The following is a 21,272-nucleotide window of genomic DNA, read 5'->3' on the forward strand; positions in this document are numbered from 1 at the left end:
AATAAAATTTTTAAATAATTATAATGAATAATAATAATTATAAGGAAGGAAAGGACATCGGTAAAGTATTTAACGAGTAAAATGAGTAAATTGATTAAGTGAGTCAAATGAATGAGTTGAATGAGTAAAAGGGTAAAAGAGTAAAAGAGTAAAAGAGTAAAAGAGTAAAAGAGTAAAAGAGTAAAAGAGTAAAAGAGTAAAAGAGTAAAAGAGTAAAAGAGTAAAATGATTCTGCCACGTAAATATTAAAACGAGACCATTAAAATTCATAAACGAAAATATATAATAATTCTTCTCAACATGAAAACTATAAAATATTTATTTAGAAACAAAATTGATCAAATGCGTATATTTAGTGCACATTGACACGCATCTTCCGTTCATTGTGCAAGATCACAAAGGTTTCGGGTAACAAAGACCGTCTGTTATCTTCCAGTATATTTATGACAATACGTCCGCAGTAATATTAGAGCATCTTGTCGTCGGTGGAAAAGGAATCAATAAGGCAATTTTTATCGCAAACAAGCCAAGACCATCTGAGAGCTTTTATCTAGCCCGGTTTGAAAAGCTTCGGGCTCGTTTCTATTCTACGAACCGTGTTATTTCAGGTCTTATTCCACTTCGCGATTTCCCTTCGCGATTTCCCTTCGCGACAAGGGAATCGCGAGCAATTTACCCGGCCGGCTATTTCAATCTGATTCCAACGACGTCGGCGACGCGATGGGACTACGATTTCGGGACTTAAACATTTCTGCGAGAAATAATTCGATCCAAATTTAAAAAATCAAGTTAATCATTATAATAGTTACAATTCCACATAATCCTTTTTTTCTTTAATGATTTTATTATCTTTTCCAAGTAAACTTAAGCCGCTTTCGAAATAAACGGTTCAATTGATCTTTCTTTTGTTTCAAAGTTTCACGTTGATGAAACGAATTTTCTGTCTTTCATTAACTTTAAACATCCAAGAATTAAACAGTTGCTTTTACCTGTTTCATATGCCGATAAAATTAATTTTTTGTCTTTCATTAACTTTCGAAGGCTCACTTTGTACAAGTATTAACCTTGATACTGTTTTCAATAATTAAAATCATGTTTTTTTACTTCTCGTTATTTATCCCTTCAATATACAAGTTTTTCCAATATTGTAATGCTATGTATGAAATTTAAATCAAGTATTAAACTTGGTCTCATTTATTTATCAAGATAAAATTAATATCATTCGATTCTCTGTAGTAGGACATTCTCATTTATGTAAACAAAGCAAATCACACTTTTAAACTTGAGTAAATTAATGAGCTTTAATATCTTATTAATCTTCTACTATTCTACTAATTTGATGCTTCATTAATTTTACAATAGTCTTTCCTTTTGTAAATCTCATATGTCGTAGAGACTACGACTAAAATTAAAAACAGCTATGGAAAATATCAAAGATTCTAAATTATCTTGGAAAGAAATTGGAGATTGAACGTCGTTAACTGTGAACAGCTAATGATAACCTATTCGCTGATAAATATGGAGTACTGTTTCCGCGGTATGGTCGCCGCTGACTCGTAACTAACGCACAAGTTTCTAACTGCAATTCACAGTGGTTGAATGTTACACCCTCTTCTCACCCTCTTCTCACCAAACGATTTGTTGAATTTCCAATTAATTGCGTTCTGTGATATAATGGTGAAAATGGTTATTAACTGATACTGCACTGTTAGAACTTCTCCCATTTTCAGCAACTGTCGCCTTTAAAAGTTTCAGAAGGTATCTTGAATTATTGTCAGATAAAAATAATTTAAAGTAACACAAATTACGTGAAACTTATCACTGGTGCCTTTTCTATAAATATTTTTATTTCAACATGTTTTTAAAGATCATTAGTTCAATTATATCTGTACACCTCTGTCAAAATAATATTAAGGGATGAACAAAAATTTAAACGAAGAAACTGTAAATTAACCCCTTGTCCTAGAATATCGTGTTAAACTCGTGACGAGAATTTTCAATCGAATTCGATAAACGTAAATGTTATTTACTTTGTTTTGACTATAAATTAAATATTACTTATAAAAGCAATTAGAAAATAAATATTGTCTATCGTTACTACTTAGAGTATATATAGATATAGATTAAGTATCAAATTCTTTTCTTTTTTTAATAAACTATTAACGATAAAGTAGTTTCATCAAGCACAATTGCAAAAGAAATCATACGTCAAAGATTTGAGCATGGTTAGAACATTTTAGTTAGCTATACAAAATTGCAATGATAATCACAAGAAATCGACAGGAGCTTTCCAATGAACAGAAGCCACAGTGTAGGCTACTGTGAGCCAATACTTTGACCTAGAAGTGTCTATACCTTAAAACCAATGGAAAAAAAGTATTCGCGTACGTATTAGCTAAACTAGCTCAGTTATGTGCGACATATTTTCAAACTAAACTGACTTACACCACACCTGAAACTGACATCACAATTTCTTAATTTTTCTTCAAAATAAAATCACTTAAGTTATTTGACAGGTCGCGATACATACATTCAATCTTAATCTGTAAATATGGAAATGAACTTAACCTCTAAGTATTCTAAGTAACTAATAAAACAATTTATTGTATCTATTTGCATTTACTTATTTAAATACCTCTACGCATCCGTAGTATCGACTATATAACGAAAATGTCACTGGTTTCAAAACTCACGATATTTTGTATACGTGAGTCCGAGCGACCGTATTTAATCCTCTATAAGCCCGTGCGACTTTGAAGTCACATTGCCAACATATCGGCGTTCATGTTGATTTATTTCATGTTGCATAGCAAAGCGGTAAGTAAAATGAAGTAATTAATTAACCTAAACTTAAAGTCGTAATTTCAAAATTACAAGGTATATTCGTTTTAATACAATTATTCAAACTATTACGAATATTTATTAAATTTATGCTACGCACATTCTTCTTTGTTACGAAAAGAAATTCGACCTATAGAGGGTTAAAGGTTAAACAGTATTTGAAATCTTCGTCACGAGTCTGACACGATATTATACGGGAACGGGTTAAATGGAGTATCCAGACGAAATAGATCAACTGATCGGATTGGGAATAGAACGATGTCCTTTACGAGGTACCGTACCAATTGACGGAGTTCATTTTTGCCTGTTGCAGCCGATGCTTGCTGAAACGAAACGCGGCGGCGCCGGTGGGGCCGAAGAGGGTGAAACCGAGGATGGCATGGAATATTACAGGGTGAGATCGTTTTCTATAACAGCGAACGGGGTCTACAACCTCGGCGATTCGTTGAAGAGCCGCCGTAGCAGGAGCATCAACAGCGTCACATCATCCGGCACTAGCTGCAGCAGCACCAGGGAGGCTAGATTGCTCAGGTGAGGAATTAATTAACAACTGGCCGAATATTTGCTCTGTCCACGTCTCTGGTCATATCGTTACCACTGTCTCATTATTCTCTTCATTATCTGTTTATTTATTTCTATAATTTTTTGTCTCATTATTCACTTCGTTATTTGTTTATTTATTATTATAATTTTTTGTCCTTTTGTTCACTACATTATTTGCTTATTTATTTTTATAATTCGTTGTCCTTTTATTCGCTTCATTATTCGTTTATCTATTTCTATAACATTTATCTCTTTATTCTTTGCATTATTTGTTCATTTATTTCTATAAAATTTTGTCTCTTTATTATATTCATTATGTGTTTATTTGTTTCTATAAAAAAGTTAAAAAATATATATGGTTCACGTATTTATTAAATACTTCACCGTGTTCCATTTTTAGTACCCTGGGTATACATTGAATGCACTACAAACGCGCACACTTGTCTGCAATGTGATAATACTTAATTAACAGTTGATTCAAGATTATTTATTGCATATCTGTAATGTTAGTTCACTCAACTTTAATTTAATTGATTTTGATTAACGATGAAGCATAGTAATAAATGTGTTTCATTATCTTTTTGGCATTTATTATCGCATCGTTATTTATGATCAACCATTAAATTGTCTCGTTTTTATTAATTTAAATTTTTACCAATATTTAACCGAACTAAGCAGTATATAGTTCAAATATTATATACGTATCTACAGTACAATGAAATCGCAAATTCGATAGTACTGTAAATAAAATAAAATTATGATATCACGTTACATATTCTGAGTGATTGAAACAGAATATTTATACGTATAGAAACCATAAATGTATTAAAATGTCGATTCGATGAAGCTGCATAGATATTCGTTTATTTTCAATTTCCTCTCTCCAAACAATTTTAATGGAACACATTTTTTCCTATTACTTCGATTTGAAAGTGTACCTTTCAAAAAACTTTTTGTATTATTATTTTTCCTATTTTTACGTATCTTCTTCTATTTCGTGAGGAATATATTCAAAATAAAGAAATAATTCACTGCATCGATCTATGTAATACTGATCGTGAGCCGTAAAAAAGACTTAAGTAGTAAAAAGTAAAAAAGAAACTAATTCAATAAGAAATGAGAAAAGCAACAAGGGAGGAAGAATTAATGATCCACCTTCATGAACAGCTCTTGAATAAATAAACGCGGAAACCTCGTGGTAATCATAATTATGCTCCGATGTGTTTCTTTTTCTCCGAACTTTTTCCTGCGCGAAAAGGAGAATATTAAATAATGCGGTTAACAATGTCGCAGAGTATCGTCTGAACTGCATTTTCAAATTCACCGTAATTGTACAACACGCGTAAATCCATTTGCAACCGTGGAATTAAACATTAACGCGAACCACGATTTATTAACGAGACAAATTACCTCTCTAACATTTAGCCTATATTATATTTAAATCCAGCTGTGTTACAATTAATCACTGAATTACATAAATGGATGTGGCATTTTGGGATGACCGCGCGAATAAATGAATCCGCAATGATTCGAGCGATAATTAACCGATAAATTCGCAATTCATGTTGACATTATATATAGAACTTGAAAATTAGATTGCACTGTGCAGCAGGTGCATTATTAATTCTTCTGTGAGAAAACACTACTTTTATTGTAGATCACAACGTGTTATTAGGTTGTAATTACTAAACCGAGAGTGATTAAGCATTGATAATTAGATTGCAAATCTTGATGCATGTAGACCATTTATAAATTTAGAAACAATAAGGAAACTTTTCACGTTGACAAGAGTCTATTTCATCGTTAATATAATGAATCTTTTAATAAAAAGGAAATTAACTTTTTTTTTCTTTAAATTATTTATAATTTATAAAACAGAAATTTATATAAAACTCGAAATAGTCTGTTTATTACACTAGTGATTATCAGGAGCTTAATGTGTTTAAAAATTGAATAAAACTAGTTGTACTTTTATTTTTTATTCTATTCAACTTCAAATATTAAACATAAGGGTAAAAGTGTGGAAAATGTAAATACAAGTACAAGTACAAGTACAAATACTAATACAAATACTAATACAAATACTAATACAAATACTAATACAAATACTAATATTTATATAACCTTACAAGTACCTTACTTACTGATCAGCAAACACAAATTTTTCCAACAAAATTACCATCAAAACGCGTTGAAAGCAGAACTGTAACAAAATTAAATCGTCCAAATTCACTGGCACGGTGTCAAAAGATTTCCATTCTCAAGGGGCGTCGAACTCCCCGCGTAGACTAATTAAATTTCATACTCGTAAATGCTTGCACCGCACGCGAAATGTTTCCGCCAGGACGTCGAAAGCCAGGACTTAATCCTCCACTACCGTGGAGCAATTAACGCATTATATACCGGTAATTATCGAGCAGTTTATATAGGAGACTAATAACAAACGCCGAAAACATTACCGCGCACGTTCCTACGTACGAAAATTTAACCTTCTATAAACTCGTGTGACTTCGAAATTCAGTATTAAATACAATTAAGTAATTCATTTGCTTAAACTTTTCTACGCTGAAGGTATATTCGTTTTAATACAATTGTCAAAACTATTAAATACACTGTTCACCCTTAACGGGCCAATGGAATTTTTACTTACTGATCATTTTATTATTTTTATCACTGTTATTGTTGTAATATTTACAATTAACACATTATCATGTGTTATAACACAGTATCATGTTAAGTCACCTCTATGAATTTATTTCCGCTTGTTATGGTATGGTATGGTATTTTTTGGTGGTAAATAAACTTGAAATACTTCTGGTCCGTTAAGGGTTAGTTTGTATTAACGTGTTGATATATACATTTTTCTATAGTCATGAACAAAAAATTCAGCCTATAGAGGATTACACACAAATGTTATATTAATAAACTTTTATTAATATTAAAACTACCAGACGGATCAAAATGACCTATTCCTGATGTCTTCTTTTCCTAATGATTAAAAAGGTTACAGATATTTCTCTGAGAAATTATTCAAGAAATTGATTTACCAATGCGCAAACTGAATTGTAAATCAACTGATGTTTCGATAGGCACACTCTTGGAGCTTCTATAGAGGAATTTCAAAAAGTCAGTTCAACTGCTCGGTAGTTTCAATATTAATGTTAACCCTTTGAACTCGACAATATTTTTAATTATGAACGTCCATTATTTTCCTGACGACATATTAACAATATTATTTCGAACTTACATAAAGAAACGTCTTGCGTAAATTAAGGAACAGAATTGTTTTATTTCTATGCTTCATGTGTTGATACCTTATTCAACATTTAATATTGAATTTCTGATTTCATCATTTTGCGGTGTCCAATCAAATGGCGACCGAGAGTCGCCTCCCGAATGCAAAGGGTTAAGAGTCTAAGGTGTCCCAATCTTACAGTTGATTAGTAGAATTTCGGAAAGTTACGGATTCTTTTCTAAGGGTGTATGGGTTTATGGTATGTAAAGCAGTCCCAAGAAACTGTAGAATTTTCAATCGTGTCTAGCGGTAGCACCTTCGTTGTACGATGCGCGAAACGCATCGGGCATCGCGATTCAGGCATCATAGGTGTGAAATCTGCCTAAAGGTAACGAGCGACGTAAACCGAAAAAGGATTCTCCCGCGTTGGACTGCCACTTAAAGAGATTAAAGGGCCTCCAGTCGTCTTTCTTTTTCGCCTGTTCTCGCTCCTCCCTCATTCTTCTCGCATAATCTTGCCCCGACCGCGATTACCATCGTCCCCTCGAATCTTGACAGGTTATCCCGACAGCGTGGGCGGTCGGATTGCGGCGAAACAAGATGTAATCTTGGCAAGTGCTCTTCCGCGGGGAAGAGTTGCGAGAATTATGATGAATGTTCAGCGTGCGCCGCGTCGTTCCTGGCTCTGTGAAATTGGCGTCTGAAGTGTAACTACTCGGTGAAGGACGATTCTGTCGAACCAGTGTGAGGGAGGATCAAGAGCAAGAATCGACTTTTGAGTTTCTGTGATTAGTAGACTGCAGGTCTTTATGCAAATAGAAAGTTTTAACAATGGGTTTTAAAACTGTTTGGTTTATTGGTTTTATTTGAGGAATTAAAGAATAATGTTTCAGTAGAAATAGATGAATTGTCATGGAAGATCGATTCTTTCTTTCAGACGTTTAAGGGATTTACCGAACACGTCCATTTGACGTATATTGAATTTTGGAAATATTGTTTTGCAAATGTTTACGTCGATTTCGATCGATGCAATTACACGAATGTGTATTTTAATTGTTTATCTCCAAACCTCTGATTTTTAAAGTCGAAATGGACAGACGTCAATTTTTCTAGGAAAAATAGAATACAGTGTACAATAAATGTCCGTGAATCTAATGTCAAGAAGATATTATAATTTGGAAAATAGAATTACGATAGGAAATGGGTTTTCAAGATAAATACTACACGAAGCGCTGTTCTTTGAATATTTTTTCGTATCGTGTGTATTTTTCAGAATTTTACTCTCAGATTTGTCGCAAATGCATAAAAATACTATATACAGCCTGGTGATTAGAAGTGATTACACTTCTATTTTAGTTTATTACTCTGTTCATTATGTTTATTTTATTACTGTCGCTATCAGAAAACAATCTCGCAAGTTTTCTGATAGCGTATCTGCGCCTTGAGAAGGAAACTTTTGGAGAGAATAATCTGGAATGAGTAAACGAGTGATAAATGATAGTTAGTCAAGTAAATCACTAAATTAGAGACATAAACAATAAGTAGACCAATGGTCCAATTTGTTTGATATTAATCCTAATCGGAGCGTGCGGCTCTGCGTAACGCTCAGAATGTCACGTGATAGGTGGCTTACGACCGTGAAGGGTTAAGTAGAGTAAATCTTTCACCAAATAAGCGCTGGGGAAACAAAGCCGGTGGGAAATCGGGGGTATGCCACGTAGAAAATTGTGGATACTAGTGGAAGACCCTGGTATTTGTTAGGAATAGGGGTCGGCTTTCGTCTTCAGCCAAGTGAAACGTACCCTTCCGTCTGTTTCGGGATGCTCACGATACAATCTCCCGAAAACTTGTGAACGAATTTGCTGACATTGTGAGAGCAGCTTTAGGACTTGTACAATTTTTCTCCGACACGATCAATCAGTGAAAAGATTTAACTGTTTTCACTGGACAATTTGTCTCACTGTAAATATCCATTGCTTTTTGATGAAACAAACTTTTTTATGAAAACGTATTTTACAACTAACATAAAAAAAAGTATATATATTTTTTTTGTGTTAGTCTGTATAATTTCAATTTCACAAGTTTCGATCTACATAGGTTTTTAAGAATTACGTGCAGCGTTGGAGACATTTATTGGGTCACTGTCAAATATTCGTAAAATGTATAATTATAGTCATGCAATAACTAATTAATATGTATTTATATTTATATTTACACTAATTAATTATTGTTATGCAATAATTATACATTTTACGGATGTTTGACAATGATCAAATGCATGTCTCCAATTCTCCACGCAGTTATTAAAAATTTATGTAAATTGAAATTTGTGAAATTAAAATTTCAAAAATTCAAGAGAAACGACAATGGATTTGGTCGATGAGTTTAAACATTATCGTTTACGTAGAAATAATTTTAACTTGAAAATGCTGCAAGCATAATGAGCGAAAAAAGTGAATCGAAACCAATGTGAAACGTGAAAGAAAGCTCTCGTATTATCAGTACCTCGTGCAGACGCGGACTGACGTCATTTTATATTCACGAAGGTCACTTCAGTTTCATAAAAGTGAAAGATAAAACCTGCAGAAGCGAAGCAGACTGCGATAATGATAATGACTCACGTTCGCTCGCTTTTATAAACTGTTCCTTATTTATTTATCCTTCATAAGCGACCACTGACATGTTTAAGCAGCATAGTACGTAATTACACAATGCAAACAACATTAATAACGCAGACAATAATCTAAAATTTTATTAAGTTACATAATAACATATTATATTGATAATTAGTTACAATAGAAGATTTATTACTGTAACGGTATATGATAAAAGCATATTTGACTAAAAAATTAGAAATTAACTATAAGGTATTTAATACTATGTAATGTTAATATTATTTACTGAAATCGTTTCATCTTAATAATTAGTTAAAAGGACAGAGATTTCCAAATTCCTAGTAAATCTATATCTACTTTAACTATCAAATATTAGTAGACTAAATTACTATCAAATATTACATTAACAGTTACATCTACTATAACTGTGAAATATCAGTAAGAAAGAAATAGAATTTCATTTCACCTACTAACCCTTTGCAGTCGGCAAATTCTCTAACTATAAATATGCGTCACTTTCTATTAAAATATCAATAATATTTTTCAAACTTAACATTGTAAAAAATCACACAAAAATTAAAGAACAGAATTATTCTATTTAAACGTTTCATGTGCTAATGCACTGCATAAAGTTTGATATTGAATATCTAGTTTTATAATGCTTCTGCATTGAACCAAAACGCCTCCTGAATGAAAAGGGTTAGAAAACGATTAATATTACATTAATATTTATTAAATACAATTATGTTACAAGGCAAAAGATTATATATCCACTGCATTTCTTATTATCTCTATTATTTGTAGCAATTATATACTCATTATTATTTTTACACAATATTTTCTCCTCAATAACATCATACACGATCGCGTAACTCGTCAAACTAAACGAGAATTTAATATTTGTGTAACTACAGAAAATTTCGATGGCCTTGGATCTGAAAGGTCGCTGCAAGTAGAATAAGCACGTTTAAAGCGGACTGGCTGATTATACACGCCACGGTTCCACGTAATATTTCATTCGTGACTTTCGAGACTCGTTAGTTCGACGTTCACGGCGATTTTAATGAAAGTAATTTGAAATATCGAATATAACGTAACTGTCATTTCAAAATCTATTTCATCCGTTCATGCGGAATACGTTTCTCGGGTGCAGTTATTTTTAACGATACAATTTCCCTCTTTTTCAGAACATTTCGCCGTTGACTTGATTGCTTTTACAATTGATAGAACCGTTCGCTAATTATTCGCGAATTATGCCATACATTATATTTCAATTTATTCTGTAACTTCAGAAGTATTTAAATAAAAATTGTTTCATACACGTTTGTGATGTCTTTGGGTTATCCAGAAATGGTTAAACAATATGTAATGGATTAAAAACACAACGAAAGCGAACCGACAATGAGTTTTTGCTAGAAGTCCCTTCTCTTTCTTTTACCTTTTACTTGGCTATCTTGTGTTCGCTGACTGTACGTAATTAATTAATTAATTTTTCTTTTCCCTTCTTTCGTTCCTACTTGTACCTCTAATTTTATTCTGCTCGCACATTATTTCTCTCAGCGTACATATTTCTTCTTGTATTTTGCTTATTTTCGTCTGTCTTATGTAAGTAATGTTCACTTTGTTCTGCTGAGTGTAATAAAGAAGATGTTATCATTAATAATACGTATGGTAGTCGCTTTTGTTCTCCATCAAGATACACCACCTTACGACGAAGTAACATGTGAAAAATAGTTTTAATCCACATTATATCATTTGCTTATCAATAAATGACAGTAATACACTTTAGTATGTATAAAACATATACGTAGTATATTAATGCAGTTATTAATACATTTGATTAACACTGAACACTATTTTTCATTGCCTTAAAAAATTTACAGTCAACCTTCCCAAAAACTAAGAATGAATTTTACATTATATCGTGCTATGTAAGTATATAGAATTGTTAATTACTCTAAAATATCTATTCCCTATCATTACATCTCACTCCGTCGTATTCTGTTTCATTTGCGATCGTCCTTACTTCAATCCATCGCAAATAAAACGAACGAAGAACGCTTAGAAATGGAAAAATAGAGCGATCGCACCATCTCGAATCTTTTCCTGCGAAAATAGCAAAGCGTAATTCAGTTTCTCAACTGAAACGGAAGCGCAATTGCGCCGCTTAGTACTGTAACGATTAATATAGACTATTACAACTGTGAAACGTTCAATGTTCTTAAACCACCTAAGAATTTTCTGGAAACGGCCGCTGCCCGTGGTTTTGAATCTCCAACAGTGCGCATCGTTCCGTTTTTCCGTCGGCGAGAGAAAAAAACGGCGCGACGCACGTGAAAGCGCTCTCAAGAATGACAAAGAAACACGCGCGCAACTCGCGGAACGAGCCCCTTTTTTTCTGGCCGGTCGATAGCCGGTTCCGGTAGTCGCGCAGAGGCGCGCGGAGATTTTCCAAGGCCCCATTTTGATATTTCTTTGTTCACCACTCGTTCCACGAATGTTTCAGCTTGGCGTCGCAGCTTTCTGGCATGGAAGCCGAGGAGGACACGAGCAACGAACGAGTGGCCACTTACAAAGTCGGCATGCTGGGTGCGTCGGGGGTTGGGAAAACCGCCCTCACCGCGCAGTTCACCACCAGCGATTACATTTGCGCTTACGACACTTCTCTCGGTAAGTGCGGCGACATTTATTTCTCCTTTTGCTGGCTGAGTGTTGGCGGAACGTCGTCGACGAAGATGACGACGACGATGTTTCGCTGATCGTCAAAAGGAATATCGCGGCGCGTCGCTGGTACGCTGCTCTGCCAATTGCTCGCGCCATTATGAAAGAGAACGACTGGTCTTTAACAGTTCAACTACCGCAGGCCCGTTAACACTGAAATTACCGAACCGTTAAATTGACTTTTTGAAATTCCGCTATAGAAACTCCAAGTGTGCATTTGTTGAGATTTCAATTGATTTAGAATTCAATTTGCGTATTGCTAAATCTATTTCTTCAATGATTTCTCGGAGAAACGTATGTTATCTTTGTAATCATTGCGAAAAGTAGGAAGCAGAAATGGGTCATTTTGATCCGTCTGGTAGTTTTAGTGTCTAGGGATGAACTAGACATAGATCATTTTTGGGAATTTGTTGTTAGTAACTATTAAGTGGAAACTTCTGATTTCTTCTGCTTGTATAACTGTAATTTGCTGCTTTATGTTTATATTTTTAGGCTGAAATGTTAGAAAACGGTGCAGTTATTCGGAATCCCTTTTTGTAAAAGGCCCATTGTTGGTCGACTCGATTGCATACCACTGAAATATCTGAAGACAACAATTTTTGTGGATTTATGAATAGAAATATATCATTTAAAATGTAGCCAACGGATTTTTTGAAATTTTAATTATTATGGAAATGGCAAGCTTTTAAGTGCAAAAACTTGTTTTTACTCTAAAAAATTAACTTCAAATGTTTATAAAAAATCAAACAATTGAGATATCGAAAAATCAGTATGCTACATTTTATATAATATAGTTCTGTTTATAAATCCACAATAATTTTTATCTTCAGATGTTTCAGTTGCTTGCCATCGAGTTGACCAACAATGAATGTTTTACAAAAAGAGGTTCCAAAGCTGACGAATAACTTAGAAGAATATAAATATACAGCAGAAGGTTACAGCTATACGCCCAGAAAAATTCAGAAATTTTCACTAAATAGTTATTAACAAAAGAATTCCTAAAGTTCACTTATATTTGGGACGTCTCTAGATGGTGTCCCCCATTAAGCATCGATATATTATGGCGACATATTTTCAATGTCCTCCACAAAAGTTTAACTGTCCGTGAATATGTTAAATAACAATATAAAAAAAATCGAAACAGTCTACTAAATTATCTACTCCTATTATACCGAACAATTCTTATTTGTCATACTTTTTTTTATCTTCAATAATTACGGAAATATTCGACTATACACGAATTAAACGAACAAACCGCATACGTAATATCATTTCTTTTTATAAATTTAAAATGTATATAATTTCATTTCTAAATTGTTATCAATGATAATCCAACTTCAGTCTAATCCAACGTGTTCTAATTAATGATTAATTATTGTTGGTGTTAATTAATAACGACTGCGCATGCAACGTTGCCAAGGTGCAGTCTATAATTCTTTCTCATCGAACCGAACGTGTTAGGTTCCTCTAGTTATTAAACTTAGAGTAATTTCCAGCGGTGCGAAGTTTCATTCGTGTTGGATTTCCAGTCGAACCAAATTCAACAGTTTCGAGATTTCACGGAACGTTCCCGTGTTTAATACCATCCGAAGTTTACTCCCCTTCTCGAATTACGTAGATAGAGTGGTCGAGCGTATTCGACCTTCTGGCGAGGTCTGATAACTCTATTGGAAATGGTACACAAAGCGTCGAGTTTGCTTAAAAAATGTCCTTCCATTGGTAAACAATATCAATGATAAATAATAAATTAAAAATTCTTCTCTTTTCCAAGATAGACTCTCGTGGCAATTATTAATCTTGTTTCATTCGTATAATAATGAAATTCGTACTTTTCCTGTGAAATTGTCGGAATTAAAACTACAGAAAACATGGTAATTTTTCATTGTATTGAAGTATATAAAATATAGTAAATAAAGTGTAAATATAGAAGGTGATTATATAAATTCCATTTGAATACTTCTGTGAAACGCGGGAATGCCAAAATTAATTAATAATATTATTATACATCCTTTCTTGATCATTAATTGCATACCATTCAACTTCTCCCTCACTCGATTACTCGTGACTAGACTACGAACGTCTGTACCTTCATAACGTCTTCCAATCTACGAGTTGATTAAAATGCAGCTTTAAATAATTACTACCGAGCAATTAAAGTGGCTTATTTCTAATTGTTTATAAAAATTAGAACAATACGTTTCTCGAGATTCGAAGGGTCTCCTAGTCTTATATCTGTGTAAATACACAAATTTAATTGAAAATCTTCCGCAGAAACGCCTTCATAATTGAAATACTGGCAAAATAAAAATTCTGAGGTAGGCCAATTTGACCTGTCCGGTAGTTTTAATGTTAACGTGGATATTCATTAAACCATTAAGTATTTAACTTCACAGAAACGAATATAATATGACGAATATTAAAAGGAATTTACCAATCTGGAAATTGATGTGTTTCACTTCTGCGAATTCACTTTACTCCAATTTAACTGAAATTTGAATTTCATAGTTGAATTTCATAGTTAAATCCAAGGAATATTAAATTAGCGGGTTTGCTTTCCTTTGGTATTTACATATTTCCAGGAAAGATACGAAAAAAGAGAATAGAAATGCGAAATGAGAAGAACTTACTTTACGGAAATAAAAAATAGACAGTGAAAGCTTTCGACAGTGATGATCTTGAAATTATTCAAGTGTTTAAGCCGTGGTGGAAATCAATCCCATCAGTGGGTCCAATCTGCCGCTCACGGCTTAAGTAGTTTCGAGTGATTAGTAGGTATGTCTAACGGCTCGAATCGAATTGGTTAAACTTAGCTGCCACTTCGAGTTCGTCTTCCACCGTGTACACAAAGCGCGAGATGTTAGTCTCCTTATAACTACGTACAAACTTCTTGGGACTAGAAATCTTCGAATGATATCTCGCGTGTCTCGTGAAAACTTTGCATACCTCTACCAAGAGGTAATTTGTCTTAATAATCTAATAATAATTTAATGAATAATTTAAATCTAAATTTAATGATGTAATAAGTGGTCTAAATCTAAACCTAATCATTTAACAAATAATCTAAATCTAAACGAAATAATTTAATAAATAATTCAAAACTAATAATCTAGATTATTAAGATTATTTAATAAATTATTAAGACATTTTTAAATAATCTACTAATAATCTAATAAATAATTTAATATAATGTAATAAACATATACGCCTTTCACATATACCTTTAAAATGTTAACTTACTATTATTCTACAAGTTTAATTATTTTCCTTCGATTGACTTCTCGACTTTTCCCATAATAAATATAAAATTAATTTAGCAGTACATGTTTCGATTAGATCATATTAAATTACTTACTAGATTATATTAAGTAACTTAATAGATTCTATTAAATTACCTCTTGTTAAAAATGCATACACACAAGAGAGCAGGATAGTGTTAATTCAATACTCATTTTCGATATTTGAATTAAAAATTGTTGAAAAAATCATTTGTAGATATGAACACGTACACGTACCAGAAGAAGGAGTTTATACACACTTTTCAAAGAGGTCGCAACAGCTAACTGGTTAAGGGTTAAACGTCCTTCGATGAAGTATGGACGAATGATTAACGGGGGTGCATATTTCAGTGTCTTGAAGCGTGCTTGGACATGGAAGGTTGGCACACTAATTAGAGAACACTGCCAAAGTACGCTTGAAGACTCTGAAATATGCACATCGCAGCAGGACTGCAAGTTACCCCGGGACAGGGTTCAATAAGCGAAGAATTATAATGTTAACCGATCGCGGTGAAAACCTTCCACGATTGTGCATACTTTTTCACCCGCTTACGGTGTATCCGTTTAACCCTTTGTGCTCAAAAGGATTTCCGCTGTGAATATTCATCGTCTTTTGATAAGACGTTGATGACACTTCTTACGAGTGACCTAATGAGGTGTTACACGTAAATTTAGGAACAGAATTATGTAATCATCTATAGTAATTTTATGATCGTATCTATAATTATTATGTGGTCCATAATTATTATAATATTATCTATAATTATTATATGATTACCTAATAATTTGTGTACTAATGTATCGCACCAAATTTAATATGAAATACCAAACATTCAAATTTTGGAAACATACAATTATTCGTTTTTTACTTGTTTCATTAAAACTCGAGAAACTGAGGTTTCTTCTTTTTAATCTTATTCCATAACTGTTTATTTGACAATCTTGCACAAAAATAAGAAGACTTATTTTTAAAAGTACTGTTAACGGTAATCACTGATAAGTTTATTAAAATTATTAATGTTTTATTGCGTTCGTATATCGTTCATTCTTAAACGAGAAAATTTTAAACGAAAGATGATAAAAGTAGTAATATATAATATATCCATACTATAAAAGAAGAAATTGTTAAAATGTTTATAATAAATATCTTCTGTAAAACACGTTTGAATATTTTAAAAAATTATAATTGAGTAATCTTCAATTGCTTAATATCTCCTTCCTCATATTTATATCCGATTAGAACTCTTCTTAATTTTGGTTTATAATAGCTATTATTATATAATCTACTACGAGATTTCTTTAACCTCACACTTTGTATGCTAATTCCAAAATATATAGATTAGTATAAATATTCAGGGTTTAATAGTCGAGGCAAATTTTGCAAAAATATTCCAAGTAACTAGCGAGAAATCGAAACGTAGACACTTTCTTTTTCAGAATTTTAACGCGTTTAATAGTATGGTAACGTAGTCCATTTGAACCTTTCATCCCACGAGCCAACCCGAGTTTACGCTCCAGCTTTTAAAGTCGTAAACACCCGGTACATTATACTACACAAAAGAAACTAATCCCTAGAAGCTCTCTGTTCAGTAATTAAAGCGCCGTAAAATATGGCAAAACGGGTACACTCTAATTTTTTCATCTCTCCAGCTATGTCTCGCTTTATCTTATTTTCAAAAATATCATAGACACGTTCCGCTAACGTGAAAAAATGCTAATCGAGCCAGAATTTATGACGGGGTGATTCATCCTTGCATTTTTCCCATTCTTAAAACTACTGTTCAACTTATCTTATCGCGAAGTGTAATAAACGCTCTATATACGTCACCGTGAGTCCTATATTAATCTAGCCAAAGCTAACCGAGTCTATAAATAGCACAATGTATGGTAATAATAATATTTTCGTCTATTATGTTTAAATTTAAAGTTAAGCAACATTTTCCGTATATATCAAACACGTAATTTTATTAACACGAATTGTACTGAAGATTGGAGCTACTTCAAAAACTGAAACGTATATAAACGTTAATTTTAAAAATATTAATATAAATCGTATATGAATTATAATTTCTATAATGTCATCGTTAGACACGTACATATTTTTATTTCTACAATCTTATTATAATATCTATAGAAGTCGAGGTTAATATTCTAAGTAATTTCATATTTGTAAAATATATATAAAATATACAGAATATACAAAGTATAGAAAATATTGGGTCATCCCATAAATAATGCGAATTTTTATTTATTCTATTGTAAAAAATAAAGATAGACAAAACTTTGTTCAAAGTAATTACAATGCACAGATACACAATTTACAGATAACGAAGGAGAATATATTTCAGATTAAAAGCAATTTTGTTTCTCTTTGTTTGAAAACAAAAAAAAAATGTATAAGAAACCGCATTACTTATGGGATGACCCAATACAACATAAATCTGACGAAACCTGCATCAAAATTCAAACAATAAAATATAGGATAGCCAAATAAAGTTTTTCATCCTTCTGTATATCTAGACTTTCATCTTTTTCATTTCCCTTAATCTCCACGGTGTCCCTCTTTATGGCGTCTAGACGTCGCGTCGTGCAAGAGTGATGCTGTTTCTGTGGAAGGGCTTTATGCGCCGTAAACCGAGTGATGACACGAGTTTCACGGTCAGCGAGGGTTGTTACCCATGGAAGTAACTGCGACTGCAAATTACAGCCGATGCACCGCTGTGATTCCAACTCGAACAAAGGACCGCTGCGAGATTGTGGTTTCGTTTACATCGAGCTTGAATAGTCAAATAATGCTGATTATCCGCGATCCACGAATAGCCTTTCCCCCCTACGCATTAGAAGCTTTTCATTCCCCGAGTGAGCCAGGAAACGCAAGCATCTTCCCCGGAGGCGTCCGCTCGGAAAAATTGCTGCTCGTTTGCTTTCCAGTTTTACTAACATAATTGACGGCGTCATTTGTACTTGTTTATTAGAACATTACATAAACAACATGAAAGAATAAGTAAATACGATTGTTTTAATAGTATAAGTTATATGTACTTTATTTATTAGAAAATTGTTGAAATAGTAAGAAATAGTAAATAAATATAATTGTTTTAACAATATAAGTCTTATGTATATCTTATGTATTTTTATTTAAAAATTATAAAATTAGTAAGAACTAGTAAATAAATATAATAATTTTAGTGGTATAAGGTAATATACCTTTTTATTAGAAAATTATATAAATACCAATAAATATGGTTATAAAGTATTCATACATGTTCTTTTGATAATAAATAAATGAACAGTTAAATATATTTCCAAACAGCAAATTTTTATGGACTCTTTCATTGAAATTACAATCGAAAACAAACTTCACTGTATCAGGAACTTCATCACTATCCCCCATTAAACATTTTCAAACATTTACGTTCATTTATGATTTGAACATTTTGTTTCTAACGCTTCTGCGCTTCGATGAAATGGTCTACTTTAACATAATTTATTTTCATCATCTACGAACACTAATATTTTCCGTCCTTTATACCTTTGTAATTTAAAATCTTCCGCCATGTAATATCTTTTCCGAATGTCCACGTGTTTGAACATCGAGGACACTGGCCAGAAGAAAGAGAATTTATCTCAATAAAGTCTAAAAACTGTATCGTTGATGATTCTTCGTTTCTCCGAGCCTGGAAACAATGGGTATGCTTGCCGGGCCTCTAATTAGAATATTGGGTGAAAGTTTGCAGGCCAACGTCGAATATATCTGTAAAGAAACTTACGGTTTCCACGTATGTTACGTACATGTACATACGTTTGACGTTCGTAAACCGGAAAAGGTCAGGAGTCTCGATTGTAAGCACAAATACGGTGACTCGGTTCGTTAGCTGCTACCCCATCCTCCGAAGATCCTCTTTCACCCCCCACGTTCATCGTTACGTGGCGGCAACAACGAAATTGGCATTAATTTTCTACGAAGGAGACCATTTTCATTAGGGCCCGTGTGGTTCTCGCATGAAAAAACACCGTTGATTACCGTTATCTGCGGAAATACAGAATGAACAACCAAACGAGAAGATACTTATCCATGAACAATGTAACAATGCGCGCTGCTTTCAAGTCTAAAAGCGAAACATTCATATTCGACGGTCTGTTTCTAAGCTTTTTTATACCTAAGAATAACTGTCGTAACGTTGTTTAATGTTACTGTTGTTTAAAGTTGTAAAAATACTAAATGAGAAAATAATACCTGATAATATCATGAATGATAATAATTAATATTATAACATAATAAAATATTGTAATATTTATATAATATTTATATAATATTTATATTGTAATAATAGTTATAATATATTATAACATATTAATAATAATAATAATATTATTATTATTCAACAATGTCATAATATAAAATAATATATGTTTCAACGATTTCAACCGAAAAACTAACATAAAGAATAATCAATTAAAGAATAAATTTTATTAATGCAAAAATATACTAAGACAGTGTTTAATATGATAATTTCATTAACAATTATAGATAACAATTGTAAATGTAAATATCTTGAACGATATCACTTCATCACTTAAATTTCATGTACGTTTTCAGTCACATTACGCAGTAATTATGTTAACATTGTTTACTTTGGTACTCCGCCACGTGCCATGGCTTACAGTGGGTCTACTTCCGTAGAATAATGTTGGAAACTTGACCCTTATCTTCTCGAACCAGACCTTCGAACTTTAACCATTGACGAGCCCTTTAAGGATAAGGTATTGATATTCACTTCACAAAATCATATTAAAACTCCTATGGAATAAATAAAATAGTATCCTCTTAAAAGTGAAAAAAATGTAAGGACCCGCAGTTGAATAAAAATCATTAATTTAATAATCCATAATTAATCATTAAAACAGTAACAACTTATTCTCTTGATATTCATTTTACAAAAACCATAAGTAGTAACTGTAAAATAAATAAATATTATAATCTCAAACTAGAATTAACTCAGACAAAAAATTCAAGGATTCGTAGCTTAATAAAAATCATTGATGTAATAATCAATAATTAATCATTAAAATAGTAAAAACTTATTCCTTTGATATTCATTTTACGAAAACCATACGTAATAACTGTAAAATAAATAAATTCTATCATTTCAGAATAAAATGAACGAATCAGGGAATCAGTGTTGGACGGAATTGATTAACTTCTCGATAGACTGTTATATATTTCTCTCATTCTGTTTACTATTTTTATTCCTTTTGCGTTTTGCTCGTTAGACCGAAGTTATTTTTGAGTCATTTAATGTCATAAAATGTTTACATGCGGCGCGTGCGATGCAGAACGTTCGCAATTAATGCGAAACATTTTATTAACGCTGGACGTTGTTTCGCAAATGATACGACCGACACGTTGTAAACAAACCTTTGTGTCATCCAGTCTTCTCTTAATTAAGTTTCCTGCGCAACAGTTCCATATAGAATTAGTCACGTGATTTTCATTAATTATTAATTTTAAAGCTCTGCTTTCACGAGCAGCCAAGATCTGCTGTATTCGTAATTGACAATTTCCTCGGTGTCACATCATTTAAATCTCGAGCGTTACATAAAAGTTTACTGTTACACGAGATTCCGTTGCAGAGAGGCTAAAATGAAAACAGTCACTTTTAAACCATCGAATTAATTTCCGGAGAAATTATTTCAACCAGTCTTTTTATTACGTGAGATACTTTTGTTAGTAAAATAAACGATGTTTTTTAACCGCGAAATAACTAGAAATAATTTAACTCATTACTATTTAAAATGTTTCTGACTTTTCACAATTGTTCAGAATGTTATTGAATTCGATTACGTTTTAATTCCTTGCACTAAAAACTTTCAGTCGCCATTTACTTGAACGCAGAGAAATTGTAAAATTAAAGATTCAATATTTAATTTTCTATGATGCATTATTAATTATATTATTATAATATTATTACGATTTTGTTTATTGCAAGAAATATCATCAATATTTCATAGAGAAATAATGAATGCTTATTGATGCAATGA

At 32.4% G+C, this 21,272-nt stretch overlaps 1 protein-coding gene across 2 annotated transcripts in view; it reads left to right on the top strand.

Moving 5' to 3' along the window:
- LOC116426128 (uncharacterized) overlaps positions 1-21,272 on the top strand; it is a 77,828-nt gene that overhangs the window by 46,532 nt on the left and 10,024 nt on the right. For both annotated transcript variants that reach the window (XM_031974655.2, XM_031974656.2), the window contains 2 exons: positions 3,155-3,372; positions 11,741-11,904. In XM_031974655.2, the coding sequence (XP_031830515.1) occupies positions 3,155-3,372; positions 11,741-11,904 (382 nt within the window). The remainder of the gene's footprint in view (positions 1-3,154; positions 3,373-11,740; positions 11,905-21,272) is intronic.

Source organism: Nomia melanderi, chromosome 12, assembly GCF_051020985.1.
Source record: "Nomia melanderi isolate GNS246 chromosome 12, iyNomMela1, whole genome shotgun sequence".
NCBI classification, from domain to species: domain Eukaryota; kingdom Metazoa; phylum Arthropoda; class Insecta; order Hymenoptera; family Halictidae; genus Nomia; species Nomia melanderi.